Raw genomic sequence first — 21,621 nt, forward strand, 5'->3', positions numbered from 1 at the left:
TAAATCTCTCCCCAGTAAACGCGTTTTAAACCTGCGAGGATACGTAATGGACAAAAGTGGACAATATCGGCCAGCGATGAGCTTAGACTGTTACAAATGGTATCAAAGCCAGACACGAGATGGTGTGTCAGCGATGATGTTGGCCCCCAAGAAAGTGGATTGTGAGATCCTACATCGATAGGAGAAGAGAACGAAACATTTCTTATAAAGGTATGGAAATATTTTAAAACTTAAAATGAAAGCTAAAAGAAGACAATATCTACTCGCACACAGTTTCATATTTGGTCATAAATACTTTCATTATAAAGTTGACCTTGTGAGTTAGAACAGAAACCCCCATATAAAAAGTTGACCTCTCTGGAATGCGACTGTTTTAGAATTAAAGCACGAATTTCGAATAGCATTAATTGATGTTCCATCCCAACGATTACAGAAGGATCGGTTATTTGTGTTTGTTTCAATTCAACATCATCCTTCTCACGTTCTTGTTTATTTGTGAATTTCCCCTTTCATCTTCCACCGGGTTTTCCCTGCAGAAGTTCATCTAAATTCATCTGCGTTGTGCTCAGGATCATTCTCTTGGGCGCCATGAATATCTTTTCTAAGAAACCCAACGCCAAAGGTCGTCCCGAATTGCTGCCATCTTTTCTACTTCATCGATTTCGTTCACTTTGATGATTTGTTTATCTAAAATTTTAGCGGCAGCTTGTTCGTCTGAGTTCCGCTTTCTGATTTTTGTATATTTTTTTTTTCTGCGAATTAAACTGGATTATGTTTGTTTCGTTCGTCTTGTGTTGTTCGTTGTGTGATTGGACTTGTTTTGATTTCAGAAGCTCTTCGGGAGAGTAAAAGGGAAATGACGCGCTCTACGAGAGGTATCTTATTGATGTTTCTTACCTGCACTTGATTAGGAAGGAATTCATCTGGTTTTATAGTCACGATCACCCTTTTGTTTCTTTAAATATGTTCATGTTTCTCATTATATTCGTGTATTTTACACTTCATTCGTTGTTCATCATGATGTTTCTTTCGGACTGAATGGCTCAAAGAAGCATGGAACTATGATTACCCCCAACACCTTACCTTAAAGAGAAAATGGGAAGAAATTTTGGGCTTGAACTTTGCGTCTTCACTTCATGCTATACCTTTCATGTTGTGGTTTTGAATTTGTAGAAGATAGTACTAATGTTTTGGGATTCCTTTCTGCTATGAATAGTCTTTAGAGATTCCTTTCTACAATGGATAGTCTTTAGAGTTGTAAGAGCCCAAACCCACCGCTAGCGGATATTGTCCTCTTTGAACTTTTCCTTCTAGACTACCCCTCATGCTTTTAAAACGCGGATGCTAGGGAGATATTTCCACACCCTTATAAGGAATTCTTTGTTACCCTCTCCAACTGACGTGGGATCTCACAATCCACCCCCCTTGGGGCCTAGCGTCCTCGCTGGCACACCGCCTAGTGTCTGGCTCTGATACCATTTGTAACAGCCCAAGCCCACTGCTAGCAGATGTTGTCTGTTTTGGCCCGTTACATATCGCCGTCAGCCTCACGATTCTAAAATGCGTCTATTAGGGAGAGGTTTCCACACCCTTATAAGGAATGCTTCGTTGCCCTCTCCAACCGATGTGAGATCTCACAATTCACCTCCCTTTGGCCTAGCGTCCACGCTAGCACACCGTCTGGTGTCTGGCTCTGATACCATTTGTGATAGCACTAGGTTGCATCTTTTTGCTTATTTTTCTCACCTCTCTTTTTGCAGGTATAGAGAAGGAAATTGGAGCATTGCAATTAGAAGTACGTGAAGAGCTCTGAAAGATGGTTGTTCTCTAAATTTGCTGTGTTTTTACTATGATTTGACTTATTATCTTATCAGGAAAAGAAGCTTGTCGCAGAGATAAAGAGAACTGCCAAAACAGGAAATGAGGTACATATCATATTCTGGACCAGATTGTATCAATCTTAGACTCTTAAGTCTTGAAAAATTCTACTTCTGAGATTTCTCCGAGTATTAATGTTTTTTAGCATCATTTATTAATTTCTTCAGGCTGCAACAAAGATCCTTGCTCGGCAGCTAGTTAGACTTAGACAGCAAATAGCAAACTTGCAAGGAAGTCGCGCTCAAATGAGAGGCATAGCAACTCATACACAGGTGAAGTCAAGTGCCTAATTACTCTCTTTTCTTATTTGGTTGAGTTTGTGCAATCAGATTTATAGTTTTCTTGTGTGCATACATGAGATCTATAGACATCTTTTTTGCTCAAATGTTTAAATATGTTATATTATTAACGTCACCTACCGACTTTTTGCAGGCAATGCATGCTCAAACCTCCGTTGCTGCTGGCATGAAGAGTGCCGGTAAAGCAATGTCGGTTATGAATAAGGTATGAAATTTGGATATTAATAAAATCTTACATATGGTTGAGTAGCTGTATTCGACACACCAGGTAGAGGCAATAAAAGGGTGTTGTTTAGGTGAAGCAAATCTAGCATAACTAAGTTGAAAACAATTATATATAGCAGCAATTGTCTCATTTTTGGCTGTGCAACACTCTAGAAAATTTCAATTAGAAAAAAGAATGAAAATAAGACTGATCTGCAGAAAAAAATTATATATAATTGTTACCATACTCATCTGCAGCAAATGGATCCCGCGAAGCAAGCAAAGGTCATTAGAGAATTTCAGAAGCAGTCCGCACAGATGGATATGACCGTAAGATCTTGCTCTAAGTAAATATATTTGTTCCACACACGTTTAGCTAGGAAGAAAAGCATTTGAATTAGCAAGCTTTGTTTGTTTTGTGCTTTCTACATGGCATAGTGACCTACGACACCTCGCCCTTCCTGTTGGTATACTTTTTTTTTTGGTTGAAATTAGCACGGCATGATCATAGCGCTATATTTGGCACATCAGACTTCCGAGGATGTTAATGAAAGAAACGATTAAATATTAGCATGAAATTTTGACTTCTGTTAAGGGGATAAGTTGTGACTCATAGTCATTGTTTGCAGGAAACTGTGCCATACTCCTAATGCAATTAGAATCCATGTTATCAAAATTTTGAACTGTTGTGAAAAATTTGTTCTGCTTTGCCGTTTTATGTTTCATGTTTCTGGATCCTCACGTTATCTCATTCGCAGACGGAGATGATTTCAGATGCCATAGATGATGCCTTGGATGATGATTTAGCTGAAGAAGAAACTGAAGATCTAACGAATCAGGTAAGCTCCTACAGTTGCCATCATTTTCTCCTCTCTTTATTCCAATCGACTCGGGTGGGTGGAACAGGAGGTGTAGAAAATAGTTCGCTCAAAATTGTTTCTTGGTAACAAGCTCCAATCAGCAGTACATAATTTGAAGCTCTGGTCCTTACCTTTTGGCTTTCTCTTGGTGATTGTGTGCATTGAATTTAAAGTCATAAGTTTGTGAGCAAGAGGTCAAAGTGCTTAGTTAAGAACTAAATGCAATAACACTACTTCCTCCTTCTGAACAGGTGCTCGATGAAATCGGCGTTGACGTTGCCTCACAGGTATGTTAAAATTGGTTTTGCATCTTTTTGAAGTCTTGTCGTCAACTGGATATTGAAACTGAACTGATTGGATCATGTGTATTTGATCCAGCTTTCATCAGCTCCGAAAGGAAGAATTGCGCCGAGGAATACCGAGGGTGTCAGCAGGTACGAAGTATTTCCCATTAACATTCTTCTTCTTGCATAAATCAAAAGAGAATTTATTTGTTATATCATATAAAATGATCATGGAAATGGTATAATCATAAGTTGTTCCTTTTGTTTTTATATCAAAAAGTGCTACTTTGTTGCTGATATTTTGCAGTTCGGGTGTTGACGAGCTCGAAAAGCGATTGGCTGCTCTTCGAAATCCCTGAGTATTATGATAAGTTCCCTTGATTTTCTATTGAGATATATACATGATTTCGACTAGGATCATCTACTGTACATGGAAACTCTCTCTCCTTCTCATCTTCACAATTGAGCACAAATGTTTATTACCTTTTTGAGATGATGAAATCTTATCAAACCATTTGCTTGAAGCCTTCAGGATTTAAGTTGAAGGAAATGGAGACTATATCCTTATATGAAATGCCTCATGGTATAGGTTAAGCTATAAATTTAGAGTTTTTGAGCTTCTGGTATGAAATGACATACTTATTAGATCAGTTTTTATTGGGTAGAATTGACATAGTATGACGAACAGTTCGTAGTTAACGATATATTTTGTCGATATTATGGCAGAAACTAAATAAGAACACAATCCTAACATAATCCAAAACTGAAAGATACCGAAACTTTCTAAATACGAAACTTTTAGCGTCTAATTTCTAAGCTTAGAAACCATTCAAGCAACTCCCACGTTGCAACGAGTCCAGGACGAAGCTGTATAGAGACTTGTATCTTTCCATCTAAGCTTTAGTGCCCCACCTTCCCCTTGTACAAGACTAAACCCTTGATTATTTGATTGCATATTCAACATCAACCAAGCTTGAGCCATGGAGTTTGCACTCATTGGAACTTCCATTAAACACTTTCTTAGTTCACTTCTCCATTCCTTAAACTTCTCCTCTCCACTTCTTGATGACCCTCCAATTGCCAATATGTTATTGATCTCCCTATACAGAATATTGTGCTCCACTTGATTTCTGTTACTGTCATTACTGCTCAAACAAGCTCCAAGAGAGTCGAAAATGGCAGAATAGTAATGCAAAGAGCTAACAAAGCGATCTAGATATGAACCTCCATGGCACATATCTTGCTCCACAAATGTGAAAACTTTAGGTCCTAGTTGTTGAATTAGTCCAAGGGTTTTCCAATCAGACCCGGTTGCATCATAAAGACAGTGTCGAACCCAGTTCACGACCACCGTCTCGCCTTGTCGGAGTTTCACCATTGATACGTCGACTTTTCCAACCTTTGTAGCAATAGGGTTGTACTCGAAAGATAAGCCAAGTTGTCGAGCAATGTTTGAGAGTTGTTTTCCTGTGTCGAGGAGAAGCTCCATGGTGGTTCCCATGGCAGTGATCCTCACATGGCGAGAGCGGGAATCGTCCATTTTCGTGGTGAGGGCTTGAAAAAGTGGGGGCCATTGTATGCCTTGCATGATGTCAAGGTCTATGATATGAATTGGATCAACACATTGTGAGAGAGATTCAAGTATGGTTTGGTTTGAAGCCAAATGAGCAAACTTGATTAATGGTGAAACATTGTTGAAAATTTGGAAGGAATTGCTTATGCTTTTGTAGTCGAGTAAAGGAGAGCAGATTCCCAATATGGAGTTTATGACTCTGCTAGACATGGCAGCTGCAAAGTATGTAACCACACGCTCTGCGCTCGACTGCCCATAAGGTGACGCCATTTGAGTGAGTTCGAGAAGCATTCGGTGTGCCTCCACAAGATTGTCGACAGAGATCGCAACACTACACTCGAAAAGGAGGCTGATCAAAGTTAACCCATGATCATCAACATCTTTACTTCTCCCATTCCCTACATGAACTTGGAGCTCGACGCCATTCGTGGTATCATCGGTGCTAGACTCCAATAAGTCATTGACATGGTCAACCGAGAATGCAAACTCATTGCTGCTCTGCAAGTTGAAGGCTTGGTTATGAAAGATGGGAGTGTTGGAGGTTGAAGAAGAAGGGAGCTCAAAATCCCAAGGTTCATCGGGATCGGGTGGTTGAAGAAGGCAGCCATTATCAACCTCCGGTCGGCTGAGCTTCATCGGAAAAGCGAAAGACTGAGGGTAAGGGGAGAGGAAGAAAATATATGGGTGTGAGAGGTTGGTGATGAAAGAGCATGGGAGCCATTTTAATGGCAGACATGAGAGCTTAGTTTTCTGCATCTTTACTTTTTTTTTAATTTTGTGATCCGACCTTAGGATGATGGCCGGCAGAAACCAAGCCATAGAGAAGAAGTCAAGTGCTAAAAGCCAAATTGTATGACATATGCTTGGTGGGAGATAGCATAACTCATATAATCCAAAAAGTCATCAAACATTTCATCCACAGTATATATCAATAAATTGTTGTTACATTTCACCACCGCACCACCGTCAAACACCCTCGACCTTCGACTTCCATGCTCCAAGCATATGCCCATGTGCGGCGCATTGTGCTTGGGATGTGGGCGTGGTAGACATAGGGTACCCCTGTGTTCAACTCATGCAGACTAGTCACTCCTATATAGTATATTTTGAAGCATTTTTAGTCTGCCTCTCTGAACGGTCGATTAGCATATCTGAACTTATCGATATAGACATGCCACTCAAATGCATACTCAATAGTGGCATGTCCAAATGAAAAACTCAATGATGATGCTTAAAATCATTCACCAACAACATGATTATGAATATGAATGTTATATTGGTGCTAATAAAAATAATGTAAAGCCCTCTCAGCAAATAAATATTAAAATATAAAGGAATACTAAGGGATATGGCGACAAATGGCTTACACAATATTTTTCCTAATTAATTAACCAAGGGAAGTATATTGTACCATTATAATTACAAGGAATACTTCTAATTGTAAGGTATCATTCCATCAGAGATACGAATCCAGCATCAGTTCTTATGCATGGGATTGAAGAAGCTCTACAACAGTGTAATGTACATTTGTTGGCATTCTACAGATTTCAACCAGTCAAATAATGCTTTCTATGATTCTCGATATTTGGTAAGGTCGAAGGTCAACGTTCTCGAGCAGCTGTAAAATACAAGTGCATTATTTGTAACGACGTTTTGGCCATGCTATCAGGAAACAAGAGATTAGGCTAAACGAACATGAATGCAACAGATAATAGCCAAAATCTTGCATATTAAATCATTCAGATTCGTTTGTGTAAGAAATATGTTTTATGAGCTTACCTTCTCTCGCAATCCCGGTAAACCCCGACTAAAGCTTCGGCTTTGTCGTAAAAGCTATCCTTCAGTGATATAACAATACTTTGAAAACCACTACTTCCGTCGTCCTGATTCATCCTGGCACCTTCACATGACTTCGATCGAATGAAACCAGCGACCTTTGCAACGTTCAAGTTATCTAAGGCAGCATCCACTTCATCCAAAATGAAAAAGGGCGAAGGCCTAAAACTGAAATACATTGGATAATGTAAACAGGCATCAGTTGACAAAATAAATAGTTGGCTCTTAACAAGTTTATTGGCTTCCTCTTACTGCAAAATTAACTCAAGCCACCGCTAACAAATATTGTCCTCTTTGAACTTGCCTTTTCGGGCTTGCACTCAAGATTTTTAAAACACATCTGCTAGGGAGAGATTTCCACACCCTTATTAAGAATGTTTTATTCTCCTCCCCAACCGATGTGGGATCTCACAATCCACCCCCTTCGGGATCCAGCGTCCTCGCTGGCACTCGTTTCCTTCTCCAATCAATGTGTGACCCCTCAATCCATCCCCCTTCGGGGCCCAACGTCCTTGCTAGTACACCGCCTCGTGTCTACCCCCCTTCGGGGCTCAGCCTCCTTACTAGCACATCGCCCGATATCTCGCTCTAATACCATTTGTAACAGTCTAAGCCCACCACTAGCAGATATTATCCTTTATGGGCTTTCCCTTTCAGGCTTGCCCTCAAGGTTTAGAAAACGCGTATGGTAGGGAGAGGTTTCCACACCCTTATAAAGAATGTTTTGCTCTCATCCCCAACAACAAATGTAGGATCTCACCAAAATATTCTATAACACATGGTACTTGACACTGCAATGATGTAGTTTAATAAAATAATAACAACCATCTTATCCTATTGACTCAACCCGAGGGGGAATGGTTGGGGAGTCAAGTTCAGTGGAAAATTATGATCTAGTAGAGAGACAAACTCATAAGCAACTGAAGGTTCATAAATCTTAAGATCAAGCATCAACACCATCATACCTATGAATGGAAAAAAGCAATGCTAGCGCTGCAACAGTCTTTTCTCCACCAGATAATTGTTCCATATCACGAAACCGCTTCGTTGGAGGCATAGCAGTATACTTGATGCCATGTAAAAATGGTTCATCCTCATTTTCCAAGTTCAAATATGCCGTTCCACCCAAGGGATGTGTATTACTTTTTGTCAATTGCTTATAAATCTTATCAATGTTTCCAGAAATATGGTTGAAAGCATCCATAAACAACTCGTACCTGCAGTTGTCAACACTAACTCAGCAAATACACACAAACTGCAAATTCATTCAGGTAGAACATGTTGGCAACTAAATAACCTACATTGGAGAGTCCAACATACAAGACAACAATAGTAGTATCCATATATCTCAGACTAAATAAATGAGAATATCAACATAACAATGTATAACATAAGGCTATGAAGCATTGACACCCCTCCAACATATGGAATGGTGTTGACACAACTAGAACGAAAGAACATGATCATAAATAATCCAAGTGTGTTCTTGAATTAGATTGGGTTGAAAGACGACTAAAATCCATTAGAGTATTGATATAATTAAATTCACCGTAACTCGTTAGCTAATCTTTCAACCCAACTATGCATACTTTGTTCGAATTAGTTTGCATTCGAGTGATAATGTCTTTTTAAGACCCCTAGTGAGTGTCACGTTTACATACACCTTTCATATTATAATTTTAGACACATTCGAATATGCTTCTCGACGTTAACTAATAAATCAAATGAAAGGGCCTTTCAAACATAAAGATGCAATTAAAAAGGATCACCTTTTTTGCTTAATAGAGCTGAATTTATCAGCCACCTCTTTCTCCTCTTTCCTAGCTGCTTCAAACTCCTCAGATATTATTCTTTCCTTCTCTTTCAAAGCCTCATATTGATCTAGTGCTTTCAAATTTGGTGCAGTTCTTTCAATTTCAGATATCAAGCCATCTATCTTATGTTTAAACTCCATCTCAAGTTTCTCTCTATCAGATGATCTCTTCTCCTGTTGATAGGATCTATTGAGGTGGCTAAAATCAAAAACAGGGCCAGGCGTCAAGGATTCAGTCTCCATGGGGTCTGAGATAGTGGGGAGAACTATATTTTCCAATTCACATTTTCCCACTATTTCCTGCTTCTGTGTGATCAGCTGTTCAATGTTGCTCTCCTGGAAGAAAAATATGGTGGATATCCATCATGGTTTACTATGCTTATATAAAGAATGAAGAGCAAAGAAGCACAAAAAATTCAAATAAGAGAGAAAGGACATATTTGTTATATATACTATACATTTTTTTTGTTGAAGATTTGTTAACTTCTGATATTTTCATATGAGAAAAAGGAAATAAAAATGAGTGATGTAAAAGCAATACGTTAAGAGGTCGAAGAAACGATCACAGATCACCTATTTTAAATAATACAATATCTAATATCAAAATATTTTAAAAAAAGGTTCGGTACCATGGTGTACGCATACCGTGTCGACAAATATCAAAAGCCTTAAAACAAAACCTTAGAATTAATCTGACGACTCAGTTTCGATATGCTAGTTGTAGCAGAAGATGTTTTCTTCTTCCATTCCTGCATATCCTTCTCACAGTCTTCCAACCTCGATTTCCACTCTGCGAAGACAATGAATTTTTAACTAGAGGAACAATAAAAAACAATAGACTATGTTTATAAGGAAGTGTTCTTCCATAAAAGCACTACACCCAAAAGTTACCCCAAATTCACATGGAAGAAATATTAGGGTAAGAGTTCTTAACTGGACAAACGATAAAGAACAATAAGCCACGTTTATGAAATCCGCCTTGTTGGTATGATATGAGGAAAAAATCGTTCCTATACATGAGATTCTCGAATTTAGAAACAGAAAATGTTCGGTTTTTAAATGAAATACGTGCCATTTCAACTCGAATAAATGACTTCATTAAAAAACTTCTTTAGAAACATGAATTCCACTGTGAGCCATACCAAAAGGAAAAAGAAACAAATAAAAATTAGATCTTTTACAATATATGCAAGAACTGTCCTATTCCAGAGTTTGACAAGAGAATTTGATATGGTAAGATCATGCTGCATAAAAATAAGCTCAAAATTTTCACAAAGTATTTTTGCAAATGGTAAATAAAATAGAATTTCAGAAATAAATAGATATATATGTGTATATATTGTATATATTCCGCGACGAGAACTTACCAGCCAGTTCCTCCTTCAAGCGATCGATATCATTATTGGCATTTTCGGCGGTTGATTTGGCATCAGCTTCTTTGTTTTGAATCTTTCTTAAACCATGCTCCAAAGAAGTCAAAGTAGATTCTAGTTCTTTAATTTGTGATTCCATGTCTCGATTCTGTTCATACTCCAACCTGTGTTAGGCACAAACAGAACATGTTCTATTAGCATAGAAATGAGCTGACTATAATTGGAAGTTAACGAACTATTCATTTATATTACATTAGTATAACTAAAGTTCAGTAGAAAATATGGTATCAGCCAAAGATTTGGGCTCAATAAACCAAAAGGATGTATAAAAAAAAACTCTGATACACCCCAACTTGAGCAAAACTGTGCATTATCCACCGGTTCTCAATGTGCAAGGAACAAGAACATTGTGCATGTGTTTTATTTTCTTAAACATAGAAGCATAAGTACGCTAAGCATGGTAGGATAAGTGTAAAAACGCGGGAACCTACTGGCATTTCAATTTTGTCAGCTGACTGCTCAAGCTAACACGTTCGTCGGCCATATGCTGCACAGATTGAAGTTGGTTTTCTTCGTATTCTCGTATGTTGGCCACCCCAACAGATTTACTGAAGTCTCGATATATCCGGTCAACAATTTCATTGATCCTCCTCTCCAACTTCCTAATGTCTGTGTTCCTCTTATCAACCCCATTCTTCAACTACAATTTTAACAATACAACATTACAGTTGAATTTTTAAATGTGTACAGAAAATAAAAAGATTGACGTATGATCATAATATTACCTTCTGAAGTTCCGGACTTATTCGATCAATTTCTTCTTTTATAATTTCTTTCTCTTGCCTCAAGTTTGCAAGTTTGTCTTCAATACTTCGCTGCAATAAAACATCTCTTAGTCAACCTCACATTCATTTCTCTGCATTATGATCATTAGATTTTTCTATACAAAGATTCTGTTTGAAGGAGTACGACAACGACAACGACAACGACAACGACAATAATATTTTAGGGTAATCACCTTCTCAATCTCTGCATACTGAATCTTTTTCTCAAGTCCACTAATCCTCCCAGATGCTTCAGATTCCTTTAGTTGCATCTCTCTGATTGATCCAAGTTCATCTAGCTCTGATTCATACTGTTCTTTCTTTTTCTTAAACCCTACAAAACAGTAACAATAAATGTATAGTTCCAAAAAACCATAATCAATGAATGGATTGAGTACCTTCAATCTTTTTATCGTCCCATTTGTTTGACCTCGCTTCCATGCCACCACTGGTACCCCCAGTCATTGTGCCAGATTTCGTAAGCATAATTCCATCAACAGTTACAACTAGTTCAAGCATAAACAGAGTAACCATAAGATAAACCTGATGGAGCTATAAAAAATAATTTAAAACTGACTAAATGTTACCTTTATATCTTTCTCCGCTCCAGCTCAGAGCCTTGGCTTCATCGAGGTCGTCACAAACTAGAGTATTTCCCACAGCAAAAACAATTGCCTTCTCCAATGTCGGATTAAAAGTGTGATCGTTAAGCATACAAATTCATAAAATTTACTCGCCTATTACCCACTAGCAGTTTAAAATTACAATTTCTTGAGAATAAAAGAAGTAAACCAATCATACAGAAATGTTTCGAAGGAAATTTCCAGTTTCATATCCATATATTTAGCACAGTGATCTAAATTTTAATTAAAAAAGAATGAACTCTAAACTTAAGTAGTGAGTTTATCACCCCTTATTCTTCTTTTTTAGTTGTAGCTAGCTGTGTGAACGTTTTTATAGCTAGACACGATTGTTCCTCGTTTTTATAGCAATGTCATGATCTGGCTCAAAAGGTAATTAATTCAAGGTATAGATTATTTTCACCTGATTTTAAATATTTTATGTAACATCGTATATATTTAACTTAATAGACAGCTATGTACCAAAACGTTGGTGAAGAAGATTATCTCCAAACATAAACAGGCAAGTAACAAGTGTTTCTCCTCCGGTGTCCAAGTAATAGAATCATAGAAGGATATTGGATAACATCAAAGACCAACTTTGCACTACCACCTAAAGCACGCAGTCTCTCAATGACGGGCTTTACACGAACAGACTGAAGAGGTATGAATGTCTGAGGAGGAAGCCTTTGTTCTTTCAAATACTGCAGGAAAGCCAGGAAAAGTATTGCATTTACATATAAAGTAAACCAAACCCCTTGTATCAAAACTAATAAAGGTACATAAAATTTGATAAACAAAGGCAGGCATGTTAAATACAAGAAATTCAAACGCATTGAGATCTCGGATAAATTATCATCTAGGTAGAAATCAAAAAAAGGGAAGAAAAGACAACACCAAAGACTTTCACGGACATGTTTAAGATTTTAATTGAGTTTGGAAAATCTTCTACATCATAGCTTTTCTATATTCTTCTTGCTATGCCATGAATATCATTTTGTGTTTACGCATTAACTCCTTTTTTTATGAACTGAACTTTCATTTGGAAAAAAAATGAAAGCTAAAACAACGTACAAAAATCCAAATTGACCTTACCATGTTGTACATCTTCCTGGAACTCAAATCCAAATTGTTAACTCTTGTGCATGACTTCACACACAAAAAAATCCAAATTGTTAACTCTTGTGCATGACTTCACACACAAAAAACTTAACTTTCACTTTCTACAATCAGTAAAGATAGAACTGCTAGATGGGGAAGGACTCATCAAACACTGAAAGAATGAACTTCAGGCAAGCCTTTGAACGATTAGAACTCCAAAGACAAACATCCCTTCTCCAAGATTAAAACAAAATTCTCAAAAATAAAAAAATAAAAAAATAAAAGAGACTTAGCATCTGTCAAAAATAAAAGCTTGTTTGGAAAAGGCAGATAAGAATTTCCCTTCCATCGGAAGTCCGCTTTCCGAATTAAGAATGGGGCATCAGGACACTTCTTTCCACATCTTCAACAATGAAGGGACCATTTTCAGCCCAAGTACAAAAATATTTTTTTGTCAACACAGCAGCTACCTTTTTTCTTAATGTGGACGTACTCAAACAGACGTTGATGATTTTAAAGACTAAAATGGCTATAAGAGGAAGGAGCAGAGTTGATGAGAATAGAATCTTGAAAACCCAAAGACCAACAGAAGGGAAACCCAAGACAAGAGAGAAGAGAGCATTTTCATTACCTCATGCCTAGTCTTCCACATGGATAACCCTCTTTTGGATTTAAGCTACCTAAATTTGTTAAAACCTACCAGCACCATGACAAAGCATTTTCTTCCTCTATAAGCCAACTTATTTGAATTTTCTTCTACCAAAAGAACATAACCATCAGTTCGACCCTATTATTCCTAGGGTCTCTGTTGGGCTTTTTAACACTGCACTCAACCATTAGACTTAGGAAAGCTCAATAGGCATGGCAAACGATTTGTACGCTTCCATCAGTCAAAACAACTCGACTGCCATTGAACTACGTAATCCGATTATGAACGTTTGTATTCAATGTGGGGAAAAAAAAAAACTAGAAAAAGCACATGATCAGAGTGGAGGACCAAGAAAATACAAGGAAACATCCTAAATTCTAAAAAAAACAACACTAGTAAGGGGAAAAACTAGGGTTGTTAAATCACCAATCAACCAAAAACCTTAAGTTGACGGTTACAGTAAATTTAATTATATCAACACTCCAACACCCCACTTGTGAATTTGAAACTTTGTACCATGCCCAACAAGTGAAAATCAATATTAGCTAGGGTAGGAAATGACATTAAAGGAGTTTGAACCTAGGACCTTCTGCTCTAATACCATGTTAGATCACCAATCAACACATAAGTTTAAGCAGATGGTTGTGGTAAATTTAATCATATCAATACTCCAACAAGGGCTAAAGACAGTGGGAGAAATTGATGACAAGAACAAGAGTGACAGCAACATTACTCTCCACCTCTTTACGAAATCAAAATGAAGTAATAATCATCCAATAAAATAAGTGTGTACAGTACAACATATGAAAAAATATTTCACAAGAGAAGCTTACTGACCAAGACAAATAAAAGGGCTACTATGCTTTATACTAGGGGCAAAAAAGAGGAGATGAGCTCGAATATGTACCTTAATACATTCTTTTCCCGTCTGTTCATCCTCAACAACCACTGCATCCATAAATTTACCCATTGCAACAGTAACAGCCAGGTTGTACTTCTTTTGTGTTGGACGACAAAGATCAGTCATACGACCATGAACTCCTTGAAACAGCCGTTTCAATGTTTCAACAGCTTGAGATAATCTGGCATCTCTTTCATTTTCATATCTATCAGCCTTCAACTCACGCAGTTGGTTTTCAATTTCTCCAATTTTGGACTTTAAGTTTTCATGTTTATTCCTGGATCAAGTTAAAAATTAAACATAACATAAGATTTTTTTGTGCCACATTTATCTAGACTCTGCTAACTTAAATATGTATGAAACAAATGACAACCTTCAAAGAATGCAATAGCAGAACCAGAGAATACTTAAACAGACTTCATCGCCAGTATGAAAGCGATAACTAAAAAAAATTAACCTGGCATCTCGATGCTTATCTTTCATGGCATGCAAATCCTTTTTCAGATCTGCAACATCATCCTTATGTCTAGCTGAACTATCAAGAATTTTTCTCTGTCTTGTTCGCATCTGCTCCTCTTGTGACTCCAATTCATTCTCCCTGTTATGCAATTGTTGAAGGTTTTCTTCCAAATTCTTCTGAGCTTCAATATCAGCATGTTGTTGCCTATCTAATACCTCCTTTTCATCTCTTAGTTTTACAGTTTTCATCCCAGCTTCCTCCTTGCTGCAGCATCAAGAAACCAATTACCAACTACACTTAAAACTAAGGGAAAGGCAAAGGTTTGAGAACAATGTCAAACATCAATATGATCCTCTCAGATTATTTTTTTTTTTTTTATTATTTTTTTTTTAACGAGAAACAAAGATATTTTAGAATGGGCAAAACACCATGGGCAATGGGTTTAGAAAACCCCTCCCCAAGAATCTACAAGAGCCTCCAATCGCAAAGGATGATAGACACAGTGTAGTTACAAATGAAGTTCTTGCGGTTATAACACAACCAAGGGCTGGTGAGTTGTATGCTATAACACAAAAAATCAAAAGATGCCTCCTTTTCTTTAAATGTTCTACGATTTCCCTCCTTCCAAGGACAAGCTTGTTGAAGGGTCAGGGCCCCAGGCCTTAACCTCGAAAGTCGGGTTTCCAGAGAGAATTTGGGAGTGCGGTTCTAGAGTCAAGTCCATCCATATGAAATATGAATGCTCACCAAATTTGGTGTCAATCGGACACCGGAAGGACGCTCCACGACACTGATGACCGTTCACCAAAATGACGTCTACCGAAGAGTATTGAAAATGCCTCAAAATGTACTATAGGGGGAGGTATGGTGTCAACTCTCCACCACCTCTGGGCTTTGTGGCCTAAGCGAGCTACCCTATGGCACATGTGTGTGTCACAGTGAGGGCAAGCGTTTTGAGACGAGTGCCTCGAGTGACTTCATTTGAAATGGGTCTTTCGAGAACAGTACCAGGCGGCACGAGTGTGCCGGTATTGTACCCTGAGTGTCAGAGGTTGGATTATGCACCTGCTATTTGGTACGATATCCGTAAATGACATGAACTTCATTATTATGCACCCTAGCATGAGCACTCAAGAACTTTATGCTTCCAGTTTCAACCAAATCAAACTCTTCTCCAAAAGTAAAGACATGTTTATGAACTTCATTGTTGGTTTAATGAATCAAGAAAATACCTTTTCACAAAGAAATATAAGAATTCTCATGTCATGCATCAGAAACAACATTCCCAAACAAGCATCAAGGACGTCAAGTACAATCTATAGAAGCATAATTTTTAAAGGATATTCTCAAGTGAAGTCCCAAATCTAGTTAATATGACAGTAATTTTTAGGGTAAGGAAATAGTATCAACATAGAATCATTTTCAATCAAAACAATAAATAAATAAAGACTTACATTCGACAATATTCCCTCAGTTCTTGGTCATCTAACTTTAGTTTTTCACCACTGTCTCGGCCTTTTTCATGTAAATCCTCCAGCTTTGCATTGAGATCCCGTATGCCCTTTTGTAACTCCTTTATATATTGAGCGTGTTTTCTCCTTTGTTCCATTTTCTTATCAAGATCTTTTCTACTTCTCTTGATTTTTGAATTTATTCGAGATGTTTCTTCTTTCAATTTAAGAAGCTCGGGTTGCTGCAAAGCATGGCAATAAAATTAAAAACGAAAAAAAAAAAAAGTTTGATGAATAACCAACAGAGCGCAGGTTAAATATAAAATTAATGATCGCAGACCCTTAAGAAAAACAATTCTTCATAATATTAAGCATTAATCAATAAAGAGGTCCACAACTACAACAGAAACAATTTAGCTGTCCTCCATACCAGTTATGCTGAAGAAAAACTTTAAGCGTCAAACTTGCATTTTTGAGATGATTCATTTAAAATGTTTTGAAATGAATTCAACAAAATGAAGTTGGCGCACTTACATTCTTATCAAGCTTATTACTCCTCTCTGCAATTCTCTTCTCGCAGTTACCAATTTCCTTAAAATACTTAGCTTGTTCCTTTCTCTTTTTCAATGCTTCGTGTTCAAAACCATCAATTTGTTCCATGACATCATCACGGCTTCTCCTTTCAGCTTCAAGATCATCATTAAGTTTCACGACGTCCTTTTCTATAACAAATAATTGCCACAAGAAGTGATCTTTCTTCAAAGATCTCTGCAGATAGGAAAATGGAAAGAAAAAAAATTAAAATTTTAATTATCTAAAGAAAGTCCCACAAACTCCTAAAATTATTAAATTTACAATACAAGAGAATAATCAAGATGATACTTCAATGCAGGGCAATAACAACTTAGCTGGACAGACATTAACTATTGTTCAGTGTAGGAATTATTTCCATCATGCTCTATGTATACAGAACCGCAGATTACATACCAGTTGATCTTGCAAACGGAGGTGTTTTTCAGCTTCTTCCTTTTGCTCTTTCTTCTGTTTTCTTTCCATCACAATAGTCTTTTTCTTCTGATATACAAGTGCTGAATTTTCTTCAGCTTTGGCTTTCTGCTCTTCATACTCTTCATATTCTCTCTTGAAATCATCAGATCCAGAGATTTGCTCAAGAAGTCCCGAGAGTTCTTTGGGACTTTTGGATGCAACGGATTCTACATCACCCTAAACGAAAAAGCATGTTAACGACAGGAATATGTCAAACAATCAACTTACTTTCCTTCAACAATTGACATGATCAAAGAAGCTAGAACTGCTTTTTAAAGCCTATCTAATATGATGCAATATAGTACTTGTAGCCTTTGCTCCTCACATTTAAATGCAACCGGCTTTGTCTTCGTATTACTTAAGCCTTAGGCATCCACAACTTGGTCAGTCTATCATAGTAGCAAACTCTAACATTCCAAACCCTTTTTCTTCTTAGATCCCCAATTCACGTTCTCATATGTCTTCTCATTGTCAAGTTTTGGGTTCCCTCTTTATTTTTTCCTTAGTCTGGATCTATCTTCCTTCCATAAATGAAACTCAACTAGATAAAATGGTGGAAGAGATCACACCCTTAAATCTTTCTACTGAAACTTTGGCTGAGACTTCATAGACGAATGTGTTGAGACTAATCAGGCAAATGTCTTTTAGCATCATGGCTTCAAGCAAATGAAATTTCACTTGACAAAAGAGTTATAGCTTTCTGATGGACCAAGAACCACTTCCTCAGTACCTCCATCAAGCCTTCCCCATTTCATTTTCTATTTTTGAACAAGAAATGAAACTTTTCATTGATATAATAAAAAGAGACTAGTGCTCAAAGGATGCAAACTCCACAAGGGAGTGACAAGAAAACTTCCCTTTTCCTGACAACAATTTTTTATATGAAATGGATTCTTCATTCTGCATCCGATATCCTATGAAAAAGCGGTTCTTTTCATCTCTTTCTAGTCAATGCACTTCACATTTTTCAAGCCTATTTTTCTCGTGTTATGTGATAACAGTTATAAATTGCCCATTTTTCGTGAAATCTAACTGTTTTCTAAAAAATAAATAATTTATAAAATTTCTTTTAAAAAAAAAACAATTACATTTCTACTCTTCAATCACTACTTTCCTCATATTGATACTAAATGTTAAGATTTTGTATTAAAAAAAATTGATCGTTTGGTCTCTCAAGAAGTCTTGACAGTCATGATAAGCTCCAAAGGAAGTTTGCTTCAACTGCTTTAGGCCCCTCGGTGTTCTTCAATTTGGCTAAAGAAGAATCCCCTGACCACATTTTTCTGCATTGTTTCATTGCAAGACAGTGTTGGGAGGTTCTTCATAAGAAATGAAAGAACACACGGTATAAAAGAAAAGCCCACAAAAAACAGAGGCAAGCTAAAGAAAGAGATGTCAAACACTTAAACAAGACCTAAAGAAGAATTACACAAAGGCTTTGTCCCTAAAGCCCAAGAAGAAACTTTGAATCTAATAAAGGTCTAAATATCACTCGAAGACCTCCCAAGCCCTCTAAATACCCTGTTATCCCTCCTTCCCTAAAGGCCCCACAAAACTACACAGTCTCCAGAATGCCATAAAAACCTTCCCCTCTCACGAAATGGAGGATAGAGAATAAACTTCTTGATCATCTCTATACAACCCCTACGTCTAGCCAGGCTTAAGTCAAACTACTCCAAGAAAAGACTCCAAATAGCATAGGCTAAATAACAGCTTCAAAGGATATGATCCATGTCCACAACTGCTCGCCTAGAAGGAATCAATAAAAAGCTCTAATAAAGAAAGTGCATCTTCCTTGAAACTTGATATAAAGTGTTAATTCTTCCATGTAGAACCACACGACGCAAAGATAGAATCATCTTCCACAACGAGGCAAAGACTTAATCTTCTTTAGAATTTTCACCTTCCACAATGAGGCAATGATAGAATCACTCGAGGGAGAGGGATAGACCAAACAATGAAAGAAGGATTTACAAAGCAAGCCATCATACAGACAGGGACTCCAAATACAAATATCTCTTCCCACATAATACAACAAAACTCCCCAATTAACAAGGGAAGACCAACAATTATTCACCATTTCCCTATCAGATAAAGAACATTGAAACCCCAAAATGGGTGAAGAAAATGACAGTGAATCAGAACATTAGCCACCAACTGGTCCTCGTCGAGGATAAACGGTACAAAGAAAGCAAATGTGTCTATCCCCCAAGCAACTATCCTCCCAAAAGAAAGTACCTCTCCCATCACCCACCAAACATTGGAAAAAAGAAAAAAGAAAGAAATATAGAAGATACTAAAATACTAAGATAATTAGATCAACCTTACAACTACGATTTCCACCTATGGATTTTTTGTTATGTTGTCAACTTTTTGTTTGGTTTTTAACCCCAACCAAGTTTTGAAAATTACAATGATCCCCAGCGATTATAAAGTTTAAGAAAACATATTATACGAGCATATTTTGGAGTAGACCCTTTTCTAAAATAAGAAACAAAGTTTGCAGAGCAAACCTGGAAAACGAGGAAATTCCGAGCCTTGATAAGTATTCCAAGTGACCTCAGCTTCGAATTATACTCATCCCAGGAGACAATCTTTCCATCAATTCGATACTCGCTGCCGCCAGTGCTTGTGATTGCTCTCGTAAATTGGAGCTCCGAACCATTACCTATCTGATAAACGAGCTGAACGAACGCCCTCCGTCCCTTCTGTTCCTTTTCCCTGTCATCAAAAGCGTAGATTAGGTCCTTCAACTGTGCCCCACGCAGTTGCCCAGTCCGTACACCAAGCACGAAGCTTATGGCATCCATAAGGTTCGACTTCCCAGCTCCATTGGGACCAATTATGGCAGTGAAATCATAAAAAGGACCGATTGTCTGATGACCCTTGTAAGACTTGAAATTCTCAAGCTCCAGTCGAATGATCTTGCCGGACGAAATCATGGACGGCATGGTGTGCAAGAACTTACATGTAGAAAGAAAATTAAAACTCAGAAGGACAATACGGCGAAGTGGAAGCAATCTTCACAGTAGCTAAACAATCAACAGAGAAAATCTTTCAAAATGATAAAAGAAGAATCACCTGAAGAAGCGAACTAGGGCTTCAACTGAAAAGTAGAAGCTACTCGTTACTTCAACAAAAATCCAGCGGGGAAGACGAAACTTCAGTGTAGAACAGAATCACTTCCATGGAAGTGAGAAATTGAGAAAGTGGAGAAGAAAAATCGGGAGGGAGTGGAGAGAAATCCGCAGAAATTTGGCGGGAGAAGGTGTTTGGTAGAAATTTTTACAAGAAATCCCATTTTTTCGGCGCACTCGCGATTTCATCGATGTTTTTTTTTTTTTTTTTTTTCAGAAAACCGTTAGTGTTTTTTTCTTCTTTTTTTTTTAAATAAAAACAGCAATGTTTTATTGTCTTTTTATTATTATTATTATTTCTCCCATTTAAATTGCTGACTTAAAAACATATTATTAGTTAAAAAAACATGGATGATTATATGGTAAATTTTAAAGGTTTAATTAATATATATTTTTTACTGAGTTTAAATAGTAAATATTTTAGAATGGCTACAACTATGTGTTTTTATTTTAGATTGATTTACAATAAATATAAAATGGGTTAGATATAGTTGAAAATAGTTTATTAAATTTATATTTGGAAATTTAAAATTAATTAAATATATAAAAATTGACTAAATAAAATAGATAGTCATCTTGCTAGATGATCGTGTCATTCTTGTGTAAAAAACCTGTCAATTTTTACAAGATGATTTTATAAAAACATGTGAATAGTTCGGTTGGTAGGATGATTAGTAGCACTTGGAAGCGAATCTCGAAGCTCGTTTGGTTCAGGTAATGTGTGTGGAGGAGAAAAGAAGAACCATCCCCGTCGTCTTCAGTATTGATGTCATAGGCGATGTGGGTGGGCTTGATGGCTCGAAATTGTGTTCTAGAGGGTCGTTGGACTCCTCGAAGAAGTTGTCATCCTCAGAAGATGCTGTGTCAGGAGAAAATTGAGAAGAAAGAGGATCGTATAATTATTTGCACGAGCATAAATTAAGGTTTCGTTTTATCTTATTTTATGATTAGTTACCTATAACGCACATACGTTATTATTAAGGTTTCGTATTGGTATCACGATCGATAATCGATATTAATATCGAGATCACGATCAAGTTTTGATATTGATATTAGTTACTTGTAGCAAGATCGGATTCAATTACTGTAGATTGATTGCGTTGTGCATGTAACGGCCTAGATCCATCGCTACTCGATATTGTCCTCTTTCGGGCTTCCCCTCAACGCTTTAAAACGCATGTGCTAAATAAAAGTTTCCACGTCCTTATAAATGGTGTTTTGTTATCCTCCCCAATCAATGCAGGACATCACAATCCACCCCCTTCGAGGCCCAATGTCCTCACCACTCCTTCCATTCTCCAATTGATGTGG

At 37.2% G+C, this 21,621-nt stretch overlaps 2 protein-coding genes and 1 pseudogene across 4 annotated transcripts; 1 reads left to right on the top strand and 2 right to left on the bottom strand.

Moving 5' to 3' along the window:
• Window positions 1-301: 301 nt before the first annotated feature.
• Window positions 302-4,099, top strand: LOC111778079 (vacuolar protein sorting-associated protein 2 homolog 3). 2 transcript variants are annotated; one of them, XM_023657721.2, is made up of 12 exons: window positions 302-441; window positions 570-622; window positions 831-875; window positions 1,761-1,795; window positions 1,875-1,925; window positions 2,046-2,150; window positions 2,311-2,382; window positions 2,640-2,711; window positions 3,140-3,220; window positions 3,493-3,528; window positions 3,620-3,675; window positions 3,833-4,099. In XM_023657721.2, the coding sequence occupies exons 2-12, from the start codon at window positions 589-591 to the stop codon at window positions 3,882-3,884; spliced, it is 639 nt and encodes a 212-aa protein (XP_023513489.2). In that variant the 5' UTR covers window positions 302-441; window positions 570-588; the 3' UTR covers window positions 3,885-4,099. The 2 variants fall into 2 exon arrangements, with proteins under 2 accessions (XP_023513489.2, XP_023513488.2); XM_023657720.2 differs by lacking the exon at window positions 302-441 and having other exon boundaries at window positions 448-622.
• A 233-nt stretch (window positions 4,100-4,332) lies between these two features.
• Window positions 4,333-5,734, bottom strand: LOC111778078 (protein SCARECROW pseudogene; annotated as a pseudogene).
• A 727-nt stretch (window positions 5,735-6,461) lies between these two features.
• Window positions 6,462-20,502, bottom strand: LOC111778581 (structural maintenance of chromosomes protein 1). 2 transcript variants are annotated; one of them, XM_023658491.2, is made up of 19 exons: window positions 20,255-20,502; window positions 19,687-20,136; window positions 17,114-17,350; window positions 16,661-16,894; window positions 16,130-16,368; window positions 14,673-14,939; window positions 14,222-14,492; window positions 12,144-12,268; window positions 11,532-11,641; window positions 11,343-11,450; window positions 11,139-11,278; window positions 10,906-10,995; window positions 10,612-10,820; window positions 10,115-10,284; window positions 9,428-9,537; window positions 8,704-9,083; window positions 7,900-8,151; window positions 6,878-7,102; window positions 6,462-6,716 (listed from the first exon to the last, which is right to left on the bottom strand). In XM_023658491.2, the coding sequence occupies exons 2-19, from the start codon at window positions 20,122-20,124 to the stop codon at window positions 6,668-6,670; spliced, it is 3,654 nt and encodes a 1,217-aa protein (XP_023514259.2). In that variant the 5' UTR covers window positions 20,125-20,136; window positions 20,255-20,502; the 3' UTR covers window positions 6,462-6,667. The 2 variants fall into 2 exon arrangements, with proteins under 2 accessions (XP_023514259.2, XP_023514260.2); XM_023658492.2 differs by lacking the exon at window positions 20,255-20,502 and having other exon boundaries at window positions 17,114-17,340; window positions 19,687-19,828.
• Between the last annotated feature and the right edge of the window lie 1,119 nt (window positions 20,503-21,621).

This window comes from Cucurbita pepo, chromosome 17 (assembly GCF_057944985.1).
Source record: "Cucurbita pepo subsp. pepo isolate OVF chromosome 17, ASM5794498v1, whole genome shotgun sequence".
NCBI lineage: Eukaryota > Viridiplantae > Streptophyta > Magnoliopsida > Cucurbitales > Cucurbitaceae > Cucurbita > Cucurbita pepo.

Excerpts from the sequence above, each read along its gene's own strand:
- LOC111778079 (XM_023657721.2), top strand. The coding sequence starts at position 589 with ATGAATATCTTTTCTAAGAAACCCAACGCCAAAG. Across the intron at positions 623-830 it reads TAAGAAACCCAACGCCAAAG|AAGCTCTTCGGGAGAGTAAA; the intron begins GTCGTCCCGAAT and ends TTTTGATTTCAG. Across the intron at positions 3,676-3,832 it reads AATACCGAGGGTGTCAGCAG|TTCGGGTGTTGACGAGCTCG; the intron begins GTACGAAGTATT and ends GATATTTTGCAG.
- LOC111778581 (XM_023658491.2), bottom strand. The coding sequence starts at position 20,124 with ATGCCGTCCATGATTTCGTCCGGCAAGATCATTCGACTGGAGCTTGAG. Across the intron at positions 17,351-19,686 it reads GGAATTTCCTCGTTTTCCAG|GGTGATGTAGAATCCGTTGC; the intron begins GTTTGCTCTGCA and ends TTTTTCGTTTAG. Across the intron at positions 10,996-11,138 it reads AGTATGCAGAGATTGAGAAG|CGAAGTATTGAAGACAAACT; the intron begins GTGATTACCCTA and ends GTTTTATTGCAG.